Source organism: Piliocolobus tephrosceles, chromosome 7 (genome assembly GCF_002776525.5).
Source record: "Piliocolobus tephrosceles isolate RC106 chromosome 7, ASM277652v3, whole genome shotgun sequence".
In the NCBI taxonomy this organism is placed as follows: Eukaryota; Metazoa; Chordata; class Mammalia; order Primates; family Cercopithecidae; genus Piliocolobus; species Piliocolobus tephrosceles.
In genome coordinates, this window is record NC_045440.1 from 96,992,252 (window position 1) to 97,010,919 (window position 18,668).

An 18,668-nucleotide genomic window follows, 5' to 3' on the forward strand; every position below is an offset into this window, starting at 1 on the left:
TTCCTTTTTTTTTTTTTGGAGACAGAGCCACTGTCGCTCAGGCTGAAGTGCAGTAGTGTGATCTAGGTTCACTGCAATCTCCGCCTCCCGGGGTCAAGCAATTCTGCCTCAGCATCCCGAGTAGCTGCAATTATAGGTGCCTACCACCACGCCTAGCTAATTTTTTATATTTTTAGTAGAGACAGGGTTTCAGCGTGTTGGCCAGGCTGGTCTCGAATTCCTTCCTTCAGGTGACCTGCCCGCCTCAGTCTCCCAAAGTGCTGGGATTACAGGCATGACTCACCATGCCTAGCCAATGATTCTAATTTATATTTTAACAAATTATCCTATGATCTTAAAACTTTTAACTGATTAGTATCCAACCCTTAAACTTCTTAACAATTATTTCCAAAGTGGAAAAGTCACTGGGCTATGGGGACAAGTATGATTTGTATTTATACTTCCATTTTTCTAATGTCTACTTTTTGTTTTCTAGTACACGTTAGCACAGCAGTATATATATTACTTAAGTATGCCTATGTTGGGGTGAATACATAATTTATTTTTAAATGATAGGATGCAAAATCAAATCTATTTGGATAGCAGTGAAGAGGCTATTTCTCAATCCTGGCAAACTAGGGGGTGCACTCCCCCTTCTTTTATTCAGTAGCTTCCACAAGGGTATAACTTACGGAAGTTATATCCTTCCATAAACTGATAGGCTATCCAACCAGTGAGGAAAACTGATAAAGTGGCCTCTGAGCTCCAGGTAGCAGTTAAACACAACTAAAAATATCTTGAAAGTTTGGAAAAAAATTTAACAGTAAATGGATTCAGTAGTTATTCAGTGTAAGGTTTGGAATTCAAAAACTCCAGCCATTACAATAGACATTTATTTAAAGTAAAACATCTGCAGACCAAATAAATCTTAAAATTGTTTGTTTCAAGTATAACCATCTTCATAACAGCTGCATTCACAGACTTCAACTACATGATTACTTCTTTGCCCACTCTTCTCTTTCTTTTCTTTCCCGAATAACCTCTTTCAGATACGGTTCAAGGTAGAAATTTTCCTAAAGAATGAATGAAATATTATATATTACCATCGTGTACTGATATATCCCAAACACTCAACAGGTCTTCAATAACAAGAAAAAAAAAAAAAAGTACTTTTTAATTTCCAATTTTAGAAAACATATTCTCAACCTAAGAACTATCTGCTTTTTAAAATGTCAAATCTGTGGTGATAGTGTGGTAAGTTGCTTTGATAGGTTATGAGAGGGAAGTCTTTTTGGGAAGAAAAAGAAATGAGTGTCTACAGGCCTTTGCCTAGTTTCAATGCAGTTCAAGGGGTGAGAGTTTGCTTCACAGAAGCTCTTCTTGGGATCTGGAGGGCCACTCAATGGGCTGATCTTTTCATCTAAGTAGAAAGCAGAGTGCAGAGGTAGAACAACAATGACCTGGGTGGCAACAGACCTGGATTTTAGTCCTGGCTCTCTATATTAGTGACTTGCTTAGTGATTTCAGAAGAATCATTCCACATGTAAGAGTCAATGTGGTTTTCTTCTAAAACGGAAATAACATTTGCTTTATTAACCTCACCAAACTATTGACAGAATATTTATTTGACATGACTCAGAAAACTCTAACACCATGCAAATGAACATGTTTCTCGTTTCTAAAACTCAATCCTTAATGAGCAACATTGTCAGGTAGATAAAGCTGTGCTACCTCTTCATATTTGGTCCACTGCTCTTTAGGCAAGATCTGATGCTTCAGGCTCAGGTCCAGTGCCCTCTTAATTCGAAACATCCTGTCATTATAAAGGTTCTCAGGAAGCCTTCTTATGGCTTCTTTTACGTCTTCATCCTCATATATTGTATCATCTCGCATTAACCCTATGATAGACGACAAAGTTAGATAGCACATGCATCTCAAAAATCACGTTTTTTTAAAATTAGTAAAATATCTTTATGACTTATAACTTACAACTTTTCGTGAACTATCGAATTCAAATCACTAGGTTCAATGGAAATTCAATGCACTTCATACATTAGGTTGGTGCAAAAGTAATTGTGGTTTTGCCATTAAAAGTAATGAGTAATTACTTGATACAATGGGTTATTTCTTGAACTAGACTATGGAAACAATATATGAGCCTCTTAAAATCCAATGCCACAAAATTCTTATTTTATCTAAACCATTTACAAAATATTTTAAATGTTTACTTTGTTTTTAAACACATTAATAAACCACATCTCTACTTTCTCATAGTTTAAATCTGAGATCAAGGTATTAATGAACCTTAAAACGATAGTATACTAAGGAATCAGTGACTTTTGCTTACACTTTCTTCAAGCTTCAATAGCAAAAGATGAAGTTCATGGCAAATTACAAAGTTCTAAAAAAGCTTAGGAAACATATGATCGCATGGATATGAGAAAATTTTAATATTTGAAAAATCTCTACTTTCAGTGTTTATAAAACTTAAAATTTTAAGTGGAAGGCCGGGCGCATTGGCGCATACCTGTAATCCCAGCACTTTGGAAGGCTGAGGCAGGTGGATCACCTGAGGTCAGGAGCTCGCCACCAGTCTAACATGGTAATACCCTGTCTCTACTACATACAAAAAAAATTAGCCAGGCATGGTGGCACACGCCTGTAATCCCACCTACTCAGGAGGCTGAGGCAGGAGAATCACTTGAACCCGGGAGGTGGAGGTTGCAGTGAACCAAGATTGCGCCACTGCACTCCAGCCTGGTGACAGAGCAAGACTCTGTCTCAAATAAATAAAATTTTAAGTGGTAGAGTTGGGAGAGGGGGTGTAGAAGGAAAATGTTTTACTACTTAAATCATTACCAAGTCAAACATTTTAGAGGCTTTCATCCCTCTCCTCTCAAAAAAAATTTTAAAAAGGAACTGGATTTAACATAATGTGATTTAATTTTAAAATCTTCTGATGTATACAAGAACTGAAATATTTTTTGGAACCACAGTAACACTTGTAAAAGCAATACTCTCAGAAAAAAAAGAAAAATTAAAAAGCACAGATGCTTACCCAGTTTATTGAATCCTGCAGCATTGTAATACCATTTTCGAATACCATCCAGCCACTTGCCTGATGCTGAAACTGATAATTGTCACACTGTTAGCTGCTACAATTATACTATATGAACACACTGATGGGCAAGCAACCAGTACTCAGTTATCTTGCTGATGAATGCAAACATAGAAAGAAATTTCCTTTTACAAGTATATACTATGTACAGCAAGAATTTAATCAAAAAAGAATTAGATTTAAAAGAAAAAAGTCTATAAACTGTTGATAAAAATTGCTTATTTTATTTATGAGCAAAAGTGGCTGCAGGAAAATGGTGGCAAGTCATGGAAGAAGAGGGTAAACTCAAACACTGAATGTACAAAAGATCCATAGGTACATCGTGTGCCCTTATGCCTGCCCTGTTACCTTCAGAAATGAAGGGGTGAGAGATAGGAAAAGGACTTGAAAATTTCTATCATTTGTAGTTTCATAAATAGATCACAGGAAATAATTGTAAACTTTTCATTTCAAAGGAGCTGGAGTTGTATGAAAAGAGTGAGATTTCAGCATAGGCTGGCAGGTCTAAATGACCCTCATCCTGTAAAAATTTTACTCGACATTACAGTTATTTCATTTGGCTACATTCTTTAAAAATATATGTATTTTGGGGAGGATTTTGATACCATTAGTCATTTAAACATTAATATGGATTAGTAAAAAAAGTCCATTTACCTCCACCTAAGCAACTAAGTTCCCCCCAAGGGAATAGATATTGAAAACGGATGAGAAATGGGTAATTTTAAAATTCTTTGGGGAACAGGGCTGAGTCTGATGAAGTAACCCAGCAGGGTCCATGTACAGCAGGACCGTACCTGACATTTTAGGAGAGACATTTTACAAAAGGGGAGGTAGAACAAGTTTATATTTTCTTTTAAAATTTTGTCTAGCGTTAGCCCCTTACCAAGGAAGGAAAGCAAACTCTCTTTTCCCTCAACCCTCCTTGCCTGCAAAGTCAGTGCACTACAGATTACGTGGCTTCAGCAAATCTCCTTGGAAATTAAGAGTCATGTATAAAACTGCTGCTAGAAAAACAAGTATCAGTCAACAATCTACAAACATACTTGTGGAAGACATTATTTTTAACCACCTATCAGTGACTATAATAATATTCACTAAACACTTATTGTGCACCAAACACTTTCCTATTTGCTTTACCAACATTAGTTGATTTATTTACATGTCTCTTACTACAGCAAGGGAAGCAGACTTACAGAAGTGATCCCACCCAAGGTCAGAGTTAGCTAATGGGAGTTGAGATCTGGTCTATGTAGTTCCCAAACACGCACAGAATCAGTGTCTTGAATTTAGTAAGACTCCTTCAATATCTGCTAAATTAATAAAATAATTATTTAAAAAGTCTCCCCCACCCCCCAAAAGCTCAATGGCAATTAGGTTAGCGGATGTTTCTGGCAACCTGGTGTTTCCTAACAGCTTCACAATTGCTGGGGGCAGGGAGAAAAGGATCAATATTTTTTAAAAGCTACTCCAACTTGGTTGCATTGCAGTGAGACGAGATTGTGCCACTGCACTCCAGCCTGGGCGACAAAGCAAGACTCCGCCTCAAAGAAAAAAAAAAAAAAAAAAAAAAAACCCCAATTTTCCCCCCCCAGGGGAAAGAAAAACAAAAAAAAAAAAAAAAAAAAAAAAAAACAGGGAAACCCAACTTAATGTTCAAGTTGTTTTAAATATTCCAGTAATATCTGCATTCTATTCCACAATAAATGCGTTTGAACCTACAATAAATTCAAATTTCTCCAAACCTACTGATCAAGCTGACGTTCTAGATAATCCAAGGTTAACGTGAAGCGTCGCTCGTATCCCTTGCTCAACTGTCTCTGATTCGCAGTTTGAGAAGCGCGAGGGGTGCAATGAAATTTCCAATTCTACTTCCTTGGGTCACTTTGCCTCAGTTACCTTATCAGCGTAAACGGGAAATTAATATCTCCCTCGTGGCACTGGCAGGAAAATTTATAGGGCCAATGTACACGATAGAGCACCTGGGTCATAGCACTGAGTTCATTCTGGTTGAAAGTCATCCACTAGTTATCTTCTTGTGACCTTTAACTTTTCTAAGGCCGAGGGGAAGGGCTTCCGAGCACAGGCAGCTGAAACTCCAGGGCTGTCAGAGCCACCGCGGGCACCTTCACAAACAGCGGGTTAACACCCCAACCCTATACAGGCAAGCCCGGCCTGGGAACAAACGAGTGGGGAAGCACGTCCTTTTGGCTGGACTGAAGCCGCCACTTTCCCTTCCGCGACAACCTTGGTCACTTACAAAGAAGAGAGAAAACGGAGCGAGCTGCAGCGAAAATAAACGGTGGAGCGCGACGATGCCCGCCAAGAAAAAGACCCCCCATTAACTTACCCGCCTGCTTGCCAGCCATTTTGACCAGAAAATAGAGCGTTGCCTTCTGGGTAAGTCATAGAGGACACCCTGGGCCCAGTCCGCAGGCGCGTTACGCCACCTAGCGAACCGAGAAACGCCGCTTGCGCAGGCGCAGTTCTGACGGCTGTCTTTCAGTTCCTGCGTGTGCACTTCTCGGCCAGGGTGAGGCCAATGGCGTAAGCGGGGAATTTTGCGTGCTACATTCCAAGCAGTATTATAGGTTGTGATGTGATAGGAAGAACACAGCTCAGGAATTAGGAGACAGAGGCTTAAAGCTGGGTTCTGTTACTTGCTGTTAATAGCTGTGAGAGCGTGGGCAGTATGAATTCAGCTCTTTGTGCCAGGGAGGAAGCTAAATGTTTTAAGAGCATCGTCTTATTTTCTATTGAGGGACTGATGGATGCGCCATCCCAAAAATATATGGAATTGGTACACTGATTATTTCGAGTTGAAAATGTTGGAGAATTGTAGTTTCAGAAAGGGTTTGATGACCCATCTCTTCCTGCATGCAGCAAGCCATAAAGCTTCCTCCAGGATCCCTCTGGAGTACCCTTCCCTTACCAGAGGGAGAAAATAGCACCCATCACCAGAGACTGGAAACTGGGAGCTGTTTTGGACCTGAATATACTTTCCGAAATAACCCTTATCTTCCACTACGTTTACACCCCACCACACCCACGTTTCTCCTAATGACTCCCCAAGAAATTTACTGCCCCTAGCCAGATTCCCTTTCTTCTGATTTGTAGTTCGTGTAAAAAGTATAAAGGCATCTTATATTGGCCACTTCACTCTCTTGTGAGGATCCCCATGCACATGTAAAACTAGTAAAATTAGTGTGCTTTTCTCTTGTTAATCTGCCTTGTGTCAGTTTGGTTCCTAGATCCAACCAAAGAGCCCACATAAGAACAAAGGGGTGATCTCTCACTCCCCTGCACTGTCATTTAATTCTAAAAGTACTGTAATTATCTCATTGTAGATAGGAGAAAGCTGAGGCTCAGAAAGGTTGAATAACTTGTCCAAGAGGACATGACTAGAAGAGTCCAGGTTCTTCCAGAATCTGAAAATCCAGATGCAAACTTGGGGCTCCTTAATTCTAGGGCCATATGCTACACTACTAACCCAGGAAAGACACCAAGCCTTTCAGGCCTTGGGTTTCTCCAGCTGAAGATCTACATCTAGCTATTTTAGTGGGAGGTAAGGTCAGAAAAGGTTTTGGGTTTTTCATTTGTTTGTTTGTTTGTTTGGGTGTTTTTTTTTTTTTTTTTTTGGCCACCTCTTTTTTTGTTGTTCAGCCTCTATCACCCAGGCTGAATGGCACAATCTTGGCTCACTGCAACTTCTGCCTCCGGGGTTCAAACGATTCGTGCCTCAGCCTCCTGAGTAGCTGGGACTATAGGTGTACGTGCCACCATGCTCACTAATTTTTGTATTTTTAGTAGAGACGGGGTTTCACCGTGTTGGCCAGGCTGGTATCAAACTCTTAACCTCAAGTGATGCACCCACGTCAGCCTCCCAAAATACTGGATTACAGGCGTGAGCCATCACGCCCAGAAGAAAAGGGTTTTAAAGATTAAATCTAAGATGTATTGCAGAATTTGCACACAATTTAAAGACAAAAGAGAAGTATATAGATTTGCTAACTTTTAAGGTCTCAGCCCCAACATGTGAAGTCTTAGGCATAAACATCTAGAGACAGAAAACAATTGGGGGGAACTGGCATGACTGATAGTCACTGGTGAACTTCTACCATTACTCGGTGATATCTTTTTTCCCCTCAGTTTTAAGCTCAGAGCTGGGACAATATAGAATAGAACCTTGTCTTGCCGTAAGTTCAAAAGGTTAGATTTAATGATCTTAGTCACATTCCAGTTCTAAGATTCTATTGATTTTCCTTTTCCTTCTATCTCCATGCTGCTACAATTCTTCTATTGGTCAGTCCTGTATGCAGCACTAAAGCTTATGAATGATCTCTTCTATCTTACACTAGCCAAAGTGAAGTCTGAAAGATGTGAAGAAATGCAATACATATGTACATTGGCAATTGCCCTGCAGAGGGTAGGTACTCAATAAACTCTCCTCCCTTCTACCCTTTACATTTTAGCTTGCCGGTTTCAGGTGAAGGTGACAAGAAAAGACATATCAAAAGATCAGAAACCCAAAATTGTCACAAAATCCAGCTCCTAAGGAATTAAGCTAGAGACTGAATGTTTGCTGGTAGTCATTAATGTTGATTCAAAAACTATTTTTGGTTTTCTTTCCTCCCAGCACAGGATTAGGGATTGCCTTTCTCTGCCCTCAAAGTTAGGCATGGCCATGTGATACTTCAGCCAAGAAAAATGTGATAACTTTTTAAGAGCAATTCTTCACGTTCCTTTCCTTTTCCATAGACTGGCAACACTCCAGAAATGATGGAGACAGGATACATCAACCTGTATCACTAAAGAAGATGTGGAGCAGAGCCTTTGTGGTCCTAAGAGACATGTGTAAAATAAAACCTTTTGTAGTTTTTCAATCATTTGAGGTTTTAGGATTGTTCATTGTATCAGCACAACTTGCCTATTCTGACTGATAAGGTTGTTCAGTGGGTTATTCATAAAGGCAAAATGCGGTTGTGAGCCATACAAAGAGAGGACAGGATGGTTCCATGGTGTCCCCAGCTTATTTTTTATTGTTTCCTGTTTGTTGATCTCATCCATTGGAGAACTCCATGAAAGCACCTATCTATGTCACACTCACCACTGTATTCTAGGAACTCAAATGTCGGTTGCATGAATAAAATATGTAACAGGAAAGCCACTATACCTGGCCCTGATGAATTAGTTTTTCATGAGGTTTTTTGAAGGGCATCCAGCACACCACAAAACCCTCAGCACAACAAACTACCCCGAAAGTTAGTGACTTAAAACACTTTCTCCCAATTCTGAATTCAGCTGGGTCGTTCTGCTTAGTGTAGTGTCTGCTAAGGCTGGGACATCCCAGATAACTTCTTCGTGCATGTCTGGTACTCAGTTGGCATGGCTGAAAAAGCTGGGGTTTGGCCAGACATGTTTCTCTCCACCTAGTTTCTCCAGCAGAGTAACCAGACCTCTCTATACCGTAGCTTAGGGTGCCAAGAGCAAATGTTCCAAGACGGCAAGCCCTGATGTGCAAATTCTTATCATGCCTGTGCTTGACAAATGTCCCCTGGGCCAAATCACATTGGCCCAGAGTCAGTGTGGGAGAGGACTAACTACACAAGAGTGCAAATACCAGGTGTGGTTCATGGGGGTCACCAGTGTTAACAGTCTACCCAATCTAGTGATCATAAGGCAGACAACTGAAGTTGCGATACTTCATTTTACAAATGAAAAAGCAAAGACTCAGAGATGAAATCACTTGCCCAGGATAACACATATCATAAATGGAAAACAAATCTTTGTTTACTGGTAATAAGTCAAAGGCTAGTTAAGCCTTTCACTATATCTCATTGCCCCTAATCTTTAAACTCCACTTTCCTTTTCCTGATTCTTAGCCAACTGTGAATATCTGTGTTCAAGAAGTTAACAATGTAGATAATCCAAAATGAAGTGTGTTTTGTGGCATTATCTGAGCTGTAGATACTAGATGACTAATGGAGTATGCTCTGGAAACTTGTAACAGTTCAAATGAAATAAAGCCATTTTATAATGAAACCACTTTTAAAATCCTGTTTTCATCTTCACTAGAATGACAAAGCACCAACTTAAAGTAAACCAACTCTCTCCCTTTCTCTGAACTTGCTGTATTTTCTTTTTTTTTTTTTTTTTTTTTGAGACGGAGTCTCACTCTGTCCTCCAGGCTGGAGTGCAGTGGCGCAATCTCGGCTCACTACAAGCTCCGCCTCCCGGGTTCATGCCATTCTCCTGCCTCAGCCTCCCGAGTAGCTGGGACTACAGGCGCCCGCCACCACGCCCGGCTAATTTTTTTTGTATTTTTAGTAGAGACAGGGTTTCACTGTGTTCGCCAGGATGGTCTCGATCTCCTGACCTTGTGATCCGCCTGCCTCGGCCTCCCAAAGTGCTGGGATTACAGGCGTGAGCCACCGCGCCCGGCCGTTACTTGCCGTATTTTCTAAGAAGGAAAAGGTAAACAAGAATTAAGTCACTAGGAACTTGATGAAAAATCTACCACAGTATATGTACCCAAATTTACAGTATCAAATAGTTTCCAGTATCAGTTGAGACCCAAGGCATTTAAAAATATATTCATTTATTCATATATATATTCACTTTACAATATTGCATTTTAACATACATAAAAATCTAAAGCGTTTTTAAGAATTTATCAAAGTCTTGTACTGATGCTTTGGCAATCTCTTCACAAAATATTTCATCAGGAATAGATACGAGTTTGTCCAAAGAGATGTAGTTAGGTTTTGCTGGATCATACTGTGCTCTTCCTAAATAGGTAAGAAACAAGTGTCTTTCTTTGATTTTAAACAGCCTTGTATTAAATACCTAGAAAAGAAAAAAAGTTTTTAAAAAACATTGCACATTGAAGGATGAAATATTAAAAAGTTTACTTGGCAAAAATTTTAATAGGTTAACCAATACAAAGTACTGACCATGTGTTCAGTAAGTAGGATAAATGCCAGAGGATTTAAATCCTTTATTTTCTGTTAAAAAACTAGAAAAAGGGATTCAAAATCAACATACAAAACAGTAATAAAATAATTAAGGGCTATAATGTGGGCAAAGAAGATTGAGTACTCCAGAGACAGAGGAGAATGTGTTAAAAAAGCAAATCTTCAGCCGGGCGCGGTGGCTCACGCCTGTAGTCCTAGCACTTTGGGAGGCTGAGGCAGGCAGATCATCTGAGGTCAGGAGTTCAAGATAAGCCTGGCCAACATGGCAAAACCCTATCTCTACTAAAAATACAAAAATTAGCTGGGCGTGGTAGCACATGCCTATAATCCCAGCTACTCGGGAGGTTGAGGCAGGAGAATTAGTTGAACCCAGGAGACAGAGGTTGCAGTGAGCCAAGATCCTGCCACCGCACTCCAGCCTGGGCAACAGAGTAAGACTCCGTCTCAAAAAAAAAAGCCTCACCCCAAAACTACTTAATCAGCAACTCTGAGAGCAGGACCCAGAAATCTGTCTTAACAAGCCCTCTAGATGATTCTGATATCTACCAAGTTTGAGAACCAATGTTAGAGATCAAGATGTTATTGTAACAAAAAATTATAAGATTTCATAATCTGTAACACCTCTCTCTTTTTTTAAATTCCCACACCTCCCCTTAACTAGAATCAAAATGAAATGAATCTGACCTCTGGGAGAGCAACTGGGAAAGTATGTCTTACTTGCCTCAAACTAAAACTCCTAAAAACTAGAGTGAGCAGCAGCAACTTTAGAAAGGAGTCAGAAGCAGGGAAGGCTCTACAGCCCACTGCAGAAAGGAGAGAAATGGGAGATCTGGCCAGACTTGAGCTACAGCCCTGAAGCCTGAGAGATCTGTGAGGCCCCCTAGCGAGGCACAGAGGAAGCCCTTTCAATATTATGCCTGCCTCAAACTCTCCTCTTGGCTGTTACAGACACAATGTGAACACAGGACATGATACACAACCCCTAGGCCTCTTTCCCTACATTCAAGTGAAAACGGTAACAGATCAGTTGGAAAGGACACTATGAAAAGCAATTGTTGAAAACCAAAGTACTGTGAGAAGAGTGACTAAAAAAAGTACAGGGTGCTACCTCAACATGGGATTGGCTTGCTTTTGGAACAGAACATCTCCCTTTTCAGTCTCTGCTATTCTGCCCTTGTTCTGATAATTAAATTCCCATGATCACAATATTATGGATAAATGAAGATGTAAGAAGTTTTATATATATATATAAAGTATGACTCCAATGCAGTGATTCTTGGCTTAAAAACTATCACCCAGCCAGGCACGGTGGCTCACACCTGTAATCCCAGCACTTTGGAGGCCAAGGTGGGCGGATCACAAGGTCAAGAGTTTGAGACCATCCTGGCCAACATGGTGAAACCTCATCTCTACTAAAAATCCAAAAATTAGCTGGGCATGGTGGCGGGCGCCTGTAGTCCCATCTACTCAGGAGGCTGAGGCAGGAGAATTGCTTGAACCTGGGAGGCGGAGGTTGTAGTGAGCTGAGATCATGCCACTGCATTCCAGCCTGGCAACAGAGCCAGACTCGGTCTCAAAAAAACCAAAAAACCAAAAACCAAAAAACAACTATCACTCAGCATACAGACAAAACCACAAACGGTTCTGGTGCTCCCAAACTATTACTAATTTCCTAAATATAATAACACTTCAAAGCATTTATTTAGCTTATGAGTAGATATTATGTTTACTTCTCCAGTGGTTCAAAGTTACTCCATCATTAAAGAGTTCTGTACTCTTTCAAGTCCAAAAGTTACTGCTCAGATTGAAGTGTTTCTCCCTTCTTTTTTTATGGGTGTGGTGGTGCAGGGGGAGGGTTGTTGGCCACCAGAGGCTACTTTGCCAATGGCACAAAAATTTCATCCCATTAATGACATATTAAATTCTTCGGAGTTAAAAAAGAGTGCCCCTAGCCTGAGAATTATTGGTCCCCTCTAATCCTAAGGTGGACTTCAGCTTTGCCTTCACAGAAGGTCACAGAGGAAGGGGAGAGCCAGGGTTTCGGGGGATACTGAATATAACCTCTTTCCTTAGCCTAGTGATTTCTTCACATTCATTACCCTAAAACTGCTTTTGTTATCCACTACCTTCCACGATCTCTTCTTTGAAATGACTAAATTACTTCTTTCCCCATTTTTAATTAATCCTAAGTCAGATCTGCCAACCAGGAATATTATCTGCATGAGAAAATTAGTTCCACGCCACTGAGATTTAAACACCAGCCAAAAATTTAAAGTCTATATCAGCCCGTTCGCAGCCTTACTGTCTGTTAATGTATTTTCTCATTAATAAGCTTTTTATTTTTCTGTTCTTTTTCCCCCAATAATTCCACCCAGACTCTAGGAATCTGAGAATCTCAATTTGGAAGCCACAATTCTACAATAGAGCTTCTCAGAAGCAAGGGTTTGGGGTGCCTAAAAATCTGTGTTTTTAAGTGATTTTGATACATCTGGTCAGCTTATAATTTCTTCTATTTGGAAAGCTCCTCTCCATCTTTCAAACACCACTCACTCTTCTACAGACAATTCAAATGTCACTTCTAGCAGATCCTGGTAAAAGGCTTGGGTTTTTAAACTGGACTGCTGGAGTTCTAATCGTGGTTGTGCCCCAACCTTGTTACTTGGGTAACCGTGGACAGGTTACTTAAATCTCTTTAAGCTTAAGTTCTTTATGTGTAAAATAGGGGTAATAATAACATCTACCTCACATGGTTGTTGTGAGAATTAACTGTGTTAATACAAATAAAGCAATAAAGATAGAGCTGGCACACAGTAAGTACTCGATTGCTGTTATTACTTCTATAATTCTCCTACCGCTTCTAAATCACACTGTAGGAGCTCGGATTAGGACTCTTTACCATCATATAAAGCAATTTTATTTTATTTAATTAATTTATATATTTTTTGAGACAGAGTTTTGCTCTGTTGCCCAGGCTGGAGTGCAGTGGCGCAATCTTGGCTCACTGCAAGCTCTGCCTCTCAGATTCATGCCATTCTCCTGCCTCAGCCTCCTCAGTAGCTGGGACTACAGGTGCCTGCCACTATGCCTGGCTAATTTTTTTTGTGTGTATGTGTTTTTAGTAGAGACGGGGTTTCACGTGTTAGGCAGGATGGTCTCAAACTCCTGACCTTGTGATCTGCCCAACTCGGCCTCCCAAAGTACTGGGATTACAGGCGTGAGCCACAGTGCCCGACCAAAGCAATTCTATTTTAAAACCTGTCTTCCACACTCGATTATAAGTTCCACAAGAACAGAGACCATGTCTGCTTGACTTTTGTATCCTCAGTGCCCAGTGTCTAGCACTGATGGATGCTCAGTGATATACTGGAAAAATGATAGACACCAAGGTTAGGAGGGGACAATATCATATATTTTTACCATCATCTATGGTCCCTGAATTACCCACCAACCCAGGAAAAAACAAATTGTCATTGCTTTTTTGTTGAAGATTATTTTACAATTGTTCCATGAGTCAAATTCACAAAATTGTAGGCTTCTAACACTTCTATAATGAGTATATTTACATTTGGTAAAATAGGAAAATCCTATATTAGAGACCCATTCCTCGTGAAGTATAATAGGCAAATAAATATAGCTGTATGTGAAGGAACTGGACCTAATGCAGTCTAGTTCTGAGAGCTGTATTAAGGTAATATTTCTTTTACCCATCTTTTTTCAAAAACAGGAACACACATGTTCTAGCAAATGGAGTAGAGGGATCACTTAAATAAAAATTCAGTTTGTCATTTATCCAATAAATACTGAGTGGCTATTTGCATAGGAAATAGGAAAAAAGGATTACTTTGATAAAATCCAATCATTCATTTGTTCATCAAATATTAATTGTGTGCCTCCCTTAGTGCCAGGTGTAGTTCTAGGCACTGGGGATTTGGCAGTGTATAAATCAGACAAAGTTTCTGCTTTTAAACAGTCAATATTCAAGATCAATATTCTTGTGAACAGCAGATAATATCACTCACTAGGTAAAGAATACAAGAGTTTGATTAGCTTAGAAAATATAATTACGGCTTGGACATTATGGCAAACTGGAACACTTTTATATTGGGATGGGGATCATTACAATATGGCTTATTGATTCATGGATTTAAATAAATTGTGACTAAAAAGTACATGTAGCAGTGAAAAGACCTTTAAGGAAAGTGATCTATTTCAAAGTTAAGTGGAGAAAAACATGAGAGAGACTACATTCGATTTGTTTTGCCTGATTCTAACAAACAGAACTAGAACTAGGTAGAAACTCCAGGGAAACAGACGAATCACTGATCTCTCCTCAGGAGATGTACATTTGTGCCCTGAAAGTTGTCAACTCTTCCCAGCGTACAGAACCACGCAGCTGGACAGCAGCTCCGAATGAAGTGCAATGGCAGCGCTTACAGAGAGAGCTGTGAGTGGCATTACCTGTGGGAACTTGACAATGATGTGGTGGGGAATGCTCATCACATTGTGCACAAAATCAAATGTCTCGGTAAGTTTCCTTTTATTTGCAGTTAACATCTTCGGGATTCTGGTGATCATATGTTGAATTTCGTTATGTTTAAAACCAAGTTCAAGATGGTAAACCTAAACGAAAGTAAATTTGCTATGAATAATAAGTAGAAATAGTTATTTTGGTACCATGGCAAGGCTGCGCTGATTCTTTTTGTTTTTGAGATGGAGCTCGCTCTGTTGCCTAAGCTTCAGTGCAGTGGCACAATCTCCTGCCTCAGTCTCCCAAGTAACTGGAACTACAGAGGAATGCCACCACACCTGACTAGTTCTTGTATTTTTAATAGAGCCAGGGTTTCACCATGTTGGCCAGGCTGATTTTGAACTCCTGACCTCAAGTGATCTACCCGCCTTGGCCTCCTGAAGTGCTTATAGGTATGAGCCACCGCGCCTGGCCAAGATTCTTTTTTTGAGACTGCGTCTCGCTCTGTCATCCAGGCTGGAGTACAGTGACACGATCTCAGCTTACTGCAACCTCTGTTTCTTGGATTCAAGTGATTCTTCTGCCTCAGACTTCTAAGTAGCTGGGATTACAGGTGCCCATCACCACGCCTGGCTAATTTTTGTATTTTTAGTAGAGATGAGGTTTCACCATGTTAGACAGGCTGGTCTCAAACTCTTGACTTCAAGTGATCTGCCCACCTCGGCTTCCCATGCTAGGGTTACGGGCATGAGCCACCGCACCTGGCCATGATTCTTCTAAACTTAAAATAACATTTTAAAATTTGGAGACAGCTATGCCAGTGCCTTCAGGGAATTACAGCTTCCGGCTCCTGGGGTCACCAGAATTTCAAACCCCTCTGCTGAGAAAGAGCTACACAGTGATCGTCATGAAGATCACCAATGGGGCAACCATAATTACGAGAGAGAATGAGTGACATGGGAGGGCTGCAGGTCAGAGGCATGGGCCCAACACCAAACAGATCCTTCAGCAGCAGGATCATCAAAATGCTTTTTGAGCTTTTGCTCCCAAGCACACCGACATATATGTTTGTCTGAAAAACGACATGTCAACATTCCAAGCAGAGATAAGGAACTAAACAACCAAACATGGGCCAGGTCCTCTACTTGCTTCCATAGTGTCCTGTGTGCACCCACCAAGTAACTGCCCCCATCACTCTGGATTTGATCCCCCACTAGACTGTAAGCTCCTTGGGAGGAGGAGCTGTCTCCCCAGCATGGCGCTTGGGCAGGAGCTCAATAAAGATTTCTTTAATGACTGCACTGTTCACCTCAGAAAACAGCCCTTACATAATATTTCAAATACTACTACAGCTTTATATACTAACTAGTCAGCTGCTCTTGGCTTCATGTTATTCTCTTGCAGGAAGGACAGTAAAGAGTGTCTGGTACATTCTGTGATAGAATGAGAGTTGGCAACTGGGACAGGTGCAAAGGAGAGCAATGTGTTGTCTGTTACTCTTTTCACAGAAGTCTTTTGGATCCAGCCTCCAAAACTCCCTGAGGCATACACAGACTGTCATGCTGGCCAACAGGAGTAGTTTCATAGACTGGTAACACTGCCCAGGTAACAAAGACGTCAGACTCCCACACTGGGCACAGAAACAGTTTCAGGGTACCACTTATATCCCTATCTATTGCTTTAGGATTGTGGGTATCAATGTCTGCAAGGTGATTTACTCATGTTAATACCTGGTCAACATGAAAATATTAACTGAAACAAACTGCTTGCTAGACATTTGTTAAAGACAATTTCCCATTGCTCTTTTTAGAAATAACTTATTTTAAAGTCTAGTTTTCTTTTAGATGACAGTAAAATCTATTCTCTTCAGAGGATTTTAACACTTAAAGAAACTGATTTCTCAAAAACCTAAAGTTGTCCTACCTTCATATTTTCTTTCACGGGTTCCAGACTTCCAGTTAGCAGCCTTGGGAGACGAACTACCAGATCTCTAGTCTGTAGTTGCAAACAAAACAATCTAGTATTACTATATGTGCATCTTTAACTAGTTTGGAAAATTAAGGCATTACTAACACACAAAGTTAAAACTTAAAATATGACCCAATCAGAAAAATGATAGGAACCCCAGGAATATATAATGTTAGTACTGTTTGGAAAAAAAGAAAACAAAAACTGAAGGAACCAGTTTGATTAAGTATTATAAAATGATGTAGCTCTATGTTTAAACTAGCAGGATAATTCATTTTTGTACAAAAAACACCAGAAATGTATATGATTCACATGGGCAGGGCATCTGTTAGGAACATGAGATTTATCAGCTACTAAAATGTACCAGACATGGAAATAAACAAATTCTCTCCTTTTCTTTACCTTCTTCACACTAAGTTCAAGTTCTTTCTGAAAAAATCCCAATCTGTTATCCAGTCTTTCCACCGAAAAGTTCAGCAAAAATGGTGCTTTTCTGACCATCTGTGCAACATCTGCTTTACTGAAATTTTTTGAATGCAGATAAGCCACCCTAGAGAAACATAAATACATACGCATGTGATAAACATTTACATTCTTTTTTTTTTTGAGACACAGTCTCATGCTGCTTTCCAAAATAATAGCTATTTTTAAAAAGGCTCCCACATCCTAAATTACTGACTAAATAAAAGCATTCTGTAACAATGGCAAAAATGGCAAAAACATGTTTAAAACAAAACAAGCATTCACCCAACTCTAGATGGTTTCCATTTATACTTAAAAACAGAAAATAATTCTGAAATCCACTAATAGGTATTAGTTGTGGTTTTGGCCATTACTTTCAATAGCAAAAACATGATTACTTTTGTACCAACCTTTAGATTCTCTTTTCAATTAATCTGGTTTATTACTTGGTAAGAAAGAATGAAATAGCTTCTGCTTGAGTTTTTTTTATTTTTTGGATAAGAACAGAAAAACACAAATTAAGAAAATAACACAAATTAAGAAAATTAAGGAAATAACGGTTACAACTGAGAGAAGCATTTTTTAGGTTAGTATATTTACTGAGCCCCTCCCTTCCCCTCTTCTATTCTTTTCTTTTCAGGAAGAGTGTCACTCTGTTGCCCAGGCTGGAGTGCAGTGGCATGATCTTGGCTCAATGCAACCTCCACCTCCCAGGTTCAAGTGACTCTCTTGCTTCAGCCTCCCAAGTAGCTGGGATTACAGGCATGCACCAGTAGACCCAGGTGATTTTTGTATTTTTAGTAGAGACGGGGTTTTACCACGTTGACCATGCTAGTCTCAAACTCCTAACTTCAAGTGAGCCACCCACCTCGGCTTCCCAGAGTGCTGGGATAACACTTGAGTGACCATGCCTGGCCTGAATATGCATTTTCATAAATAATTTTTACTACGGTCTTTCAATACGTATTTTCTTAACTGAGATATTTTCCTGCTAAGTTTTTGAAAATCAAACTATGTAAGTTAGTAAAATATAGAAACTTTGACTACAAAATCACATTTTTTAAAAAAATCTAAGAACATAGTAAAAGATAGTTTTACTAAATGTCTAAAATATATCAGGATATTATTTTAATTCTAACCAGAAAAACAAAAAAACTTGTGAGCCAGGTAAATTTTCCACGTTATGCTTGAGGAAACATGGATTCAGGGAAGTTAAATAACTTGTCTGAGATCATCACCTAATTACTGACAAAACTAAGATGTGAACTCAAGCATGCCTACATCTAAAGCCTATGGTATTTTTAAACTATATACCAAAACTTATATTACTTTATAATCAAATGACTATTACTCCTTTAAAAATAGTTAAAATATTTATAAATTTAAGTATATAAAAATTTTAAGTGCATGGGAAAACAAAACAAAACAAAACAAAAACACCCCACTATAAATGAAGTCAAAAGACAAGTGACAATCTAGGAAAAATATCTGCAACATGTCTCAGATACAGAACTAATTTTCTTAATATATAAAAGAACGTTTACCAAAAAAGAAAAAAGCCTGGTTAAAAAATAGCAAAGGATATATTACAGAAAAGGAAATGTAGACAGAAATTCAACATATGAAAAGATGCTCCAAACAACATTCCATGTTTCAACATTTGATGCTCCAAACCAACAAATAAAGTATTCTTTTTATCTAT

General features: G+C 39.4%; 2 protein-coding genes across 4 annotated transcripts in view; both read right to left on the reverse strand.

The window, feature by feature from the left end:
* Nucleotides 1-427: 427 nt before the first annotated feature.
* LOC111520885 (cytochrome b-c1 complex subunit 7) lies at nt 428-5,562 on the reverse strand. 2 transcript variants are annotated; one of them, XM_023183978.2, is made up of 4 exons: nt 5,445-5,562; nt 3,038-3,109; nt 1,711-1,877; nt 428-1,052 (listed from the first exon to the last, which is right to left on the reverse strand). In XM_023183978.2, the coding sequence occupies exons 1-4, from the start codon at nt 5,461-5,463 to the stop codon at nt 975-977; spliced, it is 336 nt and encodes a 111-aa protein (XP_023039746.1). In that variant the 5' UTR covers nt 5,464-5,562; the 3' UTR covers nt 428-974. The 2 variants fall into 2 exon arrangements, with proteins under 2 accessions (XP_023039746.1, XP_023039747.1); XM_023183979.1 differs by lacking the exon at nt 428-1,052 and adding an exon at nt 1,198-1,545 and having other exon boundaries at nt 5,445-5,532.
* A 4,110-nt stretch (nt 5,563-9,672) lies between these two features.
* Nucleotides 9,673-18,668, reverse strand: part of MTERF3 (mitochondrial transcription termination factor 3) — a 31,463-nt gene continuing 22,467 nt past the window's right edge. For both annotated transcript variants that reach the window (XM_023183965.2, XM_023183964.2), the window contains exons 5-8: nt 16,907-17,054; nt 16,460-16,531; nt 14,527-14,688; nt 9,673-9,940 (exon numbers count right to left, since the gene is read on the reverse strand). In XM_023183965.2, the coding sequence (XP_023039733.1) occupies nt 9,746-9,940; nt 14,527-14,688; nt 16,460-16,531; nt 16,907-17,054 (577 nt within the window). In that variant the 3' untranslated portion in view covers nt 9,673-9,745. The remainder of the gene's footprint in view (nt 9,941-14,526; nt 14,689-16,459; nt 16,532-16,906; nt 17,055-18,668) is intronic.